Raw genomic sequence first — 6,003 nt, forward strand, 5'->3', positions numbered from 1 at the left:
TCACCCTAGATCATCTAGCTCAAACCCTCCAGCTCTAAAACCATCTCTCCCCACTCCACCATCTGGACCACTCCCTTACATAAAGCCTAATAGATATTTTCTTACATATTGTCGCATGACATATTTTTTAAGAAGCCATTTCAAGGTGAATGTTGCTCATGAGGCATTATGAAAACCCTAGGGCTGAACTTGTACTTGGAACTGTCAGCCCCAACACCCCAACACTTTGATATATTGTGCTGGTTCTACCAGAAACAATTTAGGAGGCAGGGCGGGAAAAGAAGGCAGATGGGAAGGAGCCCAGGTGAGGAGTTCTGGATTCCAGCCATTCAAGTCTGCACTGGTGGGGTTGTCAGCTACCACAGGGCGTGAGCAGGGCCTGAGGGAGGAGGTGTGTATCCATAAAGGACAGAGAGGTCCCGCCTCTGAGTAGCTTCAGGAAATGTAGACATGATATCCTTCAGTGCCTCGTGCCTACCTAAAGCCTTCCCATCTCTTTCAATCAAGGGGAATCAAACATCAAAGGACACACACACACACACACACACACACACACACACACACCACTTACAAGGGGGCTCCTGCATATCAAAAAGGTTCTCATGGAGAATAATAGATAGGCGCAAATGAGACAGATGCCAATAGAAAACTTGTGCTATTATTCCTTATGCTGCACTGTGATCTTAAAGCATCCCCTCCCATCCCCCAGATGGGAAAACGGAAGTGTCCGCTTCTGGAACTTCCTCTCCATAAGAGCGTGGAAGAGACTGATGAATCCTGTTTGCGGTCAGGTTTCGATCACTCATGTAGTCCCCCCATGTCGTTCTCCTCTCTAGCTTCTCAGAGCACTTGTGAACCTCTAGATGAGGAATCACTCTGCACTCTCTGCCACTGTGACTTCACCATCTTGCCGTGTTCATCAGTTAGAAAACTCCTTCCAGACCAGCTTGTTCAGGGGATTCAATGAGGGAAGGGGGGGGTGAGGTCATTGTCTCTCAGTACGGGGTCAGTAATGATACCTGGTCACATATGGCACTATAAAAGACAAAAACACTTCTCCAGTTAAAGAATTCTCACCAGGAAAATGTTCGCCTCCCTCCACAACCCACTCCTATACTGTGGATTTCAAATGGTCATGGTTGAACACCAACAGTGCCTAAAGGCAGTCATACGGGTTTAGATTTTGACCTATCAGTCTTCCAGGAGACTAGGGTTTATCACCCTGTTGTCCTGATGAGGTGACCTGGGCTCAGAGGATCCATTCATTGGAGCAGAAACTGAAGTCAGGAGATACCTGAACGGAGTATTGTCTCCCTTCTTGGTGACAGGGAGCATGACAGAGTGTTCATCAGCTTTCCATTGCTGTGACACATGCATGCTTTCCAAGATTTAACAACGGGCCAGGTTTCTTGGGGCTCACAGTTTGAGAAGTGTGGGTTCACGGCCTCTCTGGGCCTGCTGTGATCACAGTGGGCAACAGAGGAGAACTTCTTACCTCATAGCAGCCAGGAGACAAAGAGAAAAAGTAAGAGAGAGGTTCCTTTCCCCAGAATTTCTTTAAAAGAAAAAAATTATTTTGCTTTTACTCCTTGCTTTTTCATGAGGGACTGACAAATACTAAAATTAGGGAATTTGAAAAAAAAAAGTTAACTATAATGCCAGGGCATTTCCCCTGATATACCCCTTGACCTGAAACATTTTTACACATAAACATCCTCTGGCTCACTTTTTCTATTTAGGTCTAGGCTCAAAATTCATCTCTAGAGAGAAGGGTTCCTTGGCCCACCTGTCAAAACTCCTTCCATCCTACACCTGCGTCTCCTCCTTTCTTGGCTCTCTCTCACTGACGCATAGAATTACATTTATGATCATTTTCTCCATCAGTAAGGACAGACCATCCCTCTTGGATGCATTGCTGTGTGTCTAACACACAGACTGGGAGGAGTCTGAGCTCCATAAGCCATATGAATAAATGGGTAAATAATGGATAGATGCATAATCCATGGAAAGAACCTGGCACAGAGTCTGTTACATAACAAGTACAACACACAGTGTTTCCCACCAGGCAGAGCGCGTCCCCGCTAACACAGAGGTCCTAGTTAGCACATTTCCATCAACTCCATAGGGAAATGGGTGAACTGTGAAGAGAGAATCTAGAGTAGGTTCCATCAGGGAACCTCTTGGGGAAGTGCAAGTGGGACCCATTCTTAGACATTTCCTCCACTCCTGCAGGGGGGCCCGTATGAGGGGCCATGAGTTCTTTTGGAACTCAAGAAGTAGAGAAAACAAACAATGGTTTAAACGTATTTCTGAGAACACCCAGAGCTTTATTATCCTTGTTAATTTGGCAAGATTTTGCTGGAATCGTCACTCTGGTTTGTTTTGCTGAAAGACTGCTCTTGACTATTCATAGGCTCACAGCTCTGTGGCCACGGAAGCATACATAGAGGTAAACGTGTCCAAGGACTTTGTATATAAGGGAAATTGTTGTACCAACCATAAAAACCAAAACTATAAAATTGTTTAAATATTTAACTGCACTCCTATAGCCCAAATGTTTATATCCCACGGAGAAGGTGAAGAGCTTTACAACAGCCCGAGGAACAGGTGACTTCACATCGCTTAGTCAGGTTGTTCCCCGACCTCATTAGCAGGATGTGGCCTGGAACATGGAGAGGAAGAAAGAGCAAATGGAGCTCCAGCTCTCCCCACAGAACGCCAGGGCAATCCTCCTCTGGTTTGCCACTTCCGGGTCGTCCGCACACTCAGTGTCTTGGATGGTCATGGTCAGGGTCACCGCTGGGCTAGAGATGTCCTCTTCGACCTTGTCTGGCTCCCTAGGAAGGAGCTCTTCTTCCTCTTTCCTGGGCTTCATGTTATCAAGCAGAGGAGGGGATATGAGCTTGAGAATTGATTCTGGAAACTTCTTTCTGCATACTCTGGTCTTCAGGACACTCTTGGAGTTGTTCCCACAGATGTTTTTCTCTTTGCGCAGTGTCCGAACAATTTGTTTCCAATAGACTTTCTCCTTGTGGTGCCTCAGGCATTCAGTGGGGTTGCCGGCAAAGACACAAGAAGATTCCTGGTCTGTTCCAGTACATTCCACCTTCAGGGTGATGCCCTGCTCCTGCTCAGATACGGCCCATCTGCACGTGGCCTGGTCTTTGGTGACAAATTTGCCATTGGTCATAGACTTGGATGCCCTGCTTCTCTGCTGAGACTGGGCCTTTCCCAGAGGGCCTGATGGGTGCCTGTCGGATATCCTGTGCTCTGCACTCTTTGCTCCATGTCTGCCTTTTTCAGAGAGCACCTGAGCTGCCAGGAAGAGCACGGAGAGCAGCGTGAGGCCGTGGACCCTCATTGCTCAGCTAGACAGCGCCTGGGGGACAAAAGGCAGAGACGTCAGGCAGACAGCAGCAGGGTGCCAGGCTGATGGCTGGCATCTTTCTGACCTAAAACAAACTTATCTCTTTTAAGAGACTGGGAGTCTGACCAGCTCCTGGAATCCCAGGCTGAGCAGACTCTCCAGGCCCATTTGATTCGAGTCTTGAGGATCTCAAAAGCTGTCCTCTTTCATCTATTCCTTCACCACACCCAGAGTCTTGTGAAATCCTCCAAGAATCCATTTACTCTTTCATTTGCTCACTTACGCAATCTGCATTCATTCATGCAGCAAGCATTAACTGAGCACCTACCCCATGCCACGTACTAGCCTAGCCCTGATGAATGAGAAAGCTGAAGCCTTAAACCGCTCAGAGGCCTTTAAATAGCATTGACCAAACCGTCTGTCCCGTCTCTGCCCTCAAGGTTGAACTAGTCAGATTCCATCTCTGGAAATCAAAGTATTGCCTGAAGTAAACATGAACCCTTCTACCTCCAGTGTTGGATTTCTTCCACACACACACACACACACACACACACACACACACACACACACACACACACACACACATACACACACACACACACACACACGATCACAAAAAGAGAAAGGATATGGTAAGAGTCATGACATGTCATGATAAGCAATGTTGACTCACAGGGTTTGGCATGCTGAGCTGGGTACAGCTGAGGGCAGCAAGAACATTTCAAGAGGAAGAGCCCCAGGGAAGCAAGAAGTAGGAGGGGAAGGTGGAGGATGGGGGTATCTGACTTGATGAAACAAAACGAAACTGAGTGGAGAGGGATGCATTTCAACTAGATTAGTCCACAAGTGGCAAGGATCGTGTCTAATTGACTTCTGGTGCTCTGGGATGGCACAGTGTGGACATGTAGAAAACTTTTTAGAAAACAAACTGTTGAATCACTAGGATAACACTAAATTGAAGAGACTTCATTAGCACATTTAAGAGAGGTGAGAAACCAGACACCGGTGGCTCACACCTCCTAGCTACTTAGGAGGCTGAGATGTGAGAGTCGTGGTTCAGAGCCAGCCCAGGCAGGAAAGTCCCCGTGAGATACTTAACTTCAATGAACCACTCAAAAACTAGAAGTGGTGGTGTTTGCTCAAACAGCACCCAGGCCCTGAGTTCAAGCCCTAGGACTGGCAAGAGAGAGCGGGGAGGTATGAGGCAAGCTTTTTTCTGCTTTACTTCTGCCATGAACTTAAGTGCTGTTCCAGCCTTTGATCCTTAACTCGCTTAATCATCTCCTGCCCACCCTTTCCCCCCAAACTCTGCCACCTAGCTATTCATGTAGCTATTCATAGACCATACCACCCCCAGGAGACAGCTCCGGTAGATGTAAATTGTACAAGGTTCTTTAGTGAGCAGTGGCAAATGCTATGAACAACTGGCTGTGCCTTTCTTCCTATTTATCATCAACTCTCCTGATCACATCTTACTTCTCACCTTTATTCTCCCCTTTGGAAAAAATGGCAAGGAATGGGAAATCTATGAACTGTAGAAGTCTTAGTTTGACATAGGTCATTATAACAAAAAATTCATATAATTTGCACTCTGATTTATTAGATATATAGATAGGCAGACAGGTAGATAGGTAGACAGATAGACAGATAGATAGGTTTTGTTTGAGTAAAGGGAAGGCCCAGCAAATTTCTGTCTAGGAGTTCACCCATCCTTAAAACTTGAAAATAGAAAAAGCAATCACAAGCTTTGTGTGGGCTACAGAAATGCAGGGTGGGGCAGGAGGCTAGATATGTCAGGTGAAATCCCATTTCTCATGACCTTGAGACTCAGCTTCCACCCAGATCTAGACCCAGGGAAGCCCAGGGCCTCATGTAGGGTGAGAATTGGGAGCTGGTAGTGAAGTGCTGGAGAGAGCCAGGCTCTTACCTTGCTGTGAGTGTGCAGCTGCAGAGCAATCCCAGATGATAGGAAGGGCAGTCCTGGCTTCCGGCCCTGTTAGTTGAGTGCAAGGCAGGCTTGGCTGTTTATATAGGAGCCCAAGAAGATTGGCTTCTGACAACACCCATACTTGTGGAGCCTTGTTCATGCTCCTCCCAGCCACGCCTTTGGGAGCCAGTTCCTCTAAGGAAAGCTTTGTGTGCACTCCAGCAGGGGCTCATATGTACACCATTAGACCTGCTTCTCTGGGAAGAGCCATCCCTTTGGTACCCGAAATCCAGCATAGAAGCATTGCTCAGCCTCACCAAGACCCCCTTTGGTGACTTGAGGTCCCCATCAGTGACATCTGTGGTGGAGGTAGAATAATAATGGAGAATTTGGCCCGTGGAAACATTGAATGCCTTTCCCCTATTTACAGAGTCTGGGAGAGAGGATTCCCAAAGTCAAAGCGAAGGTTCTCCATATTCATGGTCTGCTCTCTTCCACCTTGCTATTTTCAAGAAATAATTCAGAGAATGAGCAACTGTAAGTTGCTGAAGATATATATATATATATATATATATATATATATATATATATATTCTCATTTAGCCACCTGACATGATTGTGTGGGTGGGTAATTCCGTGGACCCTGTGGGAGTGGTTAAAAGTGAAGTTCTTGGTATTGGCATTCCATCTGAAAATTATTCACCTGCAG

The 6,003-nt window shown here is 46.6% G+C and overlaps 1 protein-coding gene across 1 annotated transcript; it reads right to left on the reverse strand.

Annotated features, from left to right (window-relative positions):
• Positions 1 to 2,304: 2,304 nt before the first annotated feature.
• Positions 2,305 to 5,388, reverse strand: LOC105980133 (fibroblast growth factor-binding protein 1-like). The gene is made up of 2 exons (XM_013008873.1): positions 5,295 to 5,388; positions 2,305 to 3,379 (listed from the first exon to the last, which is right to left on the reverse strand). The coding sequence occupies exon 2, from the start codon at positions 3,359 to 3,361 to the stop codon at positions 2,648 to 2,650; it is 714 nt and encodes a 237-aa protein (XP_012864327.1). The 5' UTR covers positions 3,362 to 3,379; positions 5,295 to 5,388; the 3' UTR covers positions 2,305 to 2,647.
• Positions 5,389 to 6,003: the final 615 nt, after the last annotated feature.

Source organism: Dipodomys ordii, unplaced genomic scaffold (genome assembly GCF_000151885.1).
Source record: "Dipodomys ordii isolate 6190 unplaced genomic scaffold, Dord_2.0 Scaffold8, whole genome shotgun sequence".
In the NCBI taxonomy this organism is placed as follows: Eukaryota; Metazoa; Chordata; class Mammalia; order Rodentia; family Heteromyidae; genus Dipodomys; species Dipodomys ordii.

Excerpts from the sequence above, each read along its gene's own strand:
- LOC105980133 (XM_013008873.1), bottom strand. The coding sequence starts at position 3,361 with ATGAGGGTCCACGGCCTCACGCTGCTCTCCGTGCTCTTCCTGGCAGCT.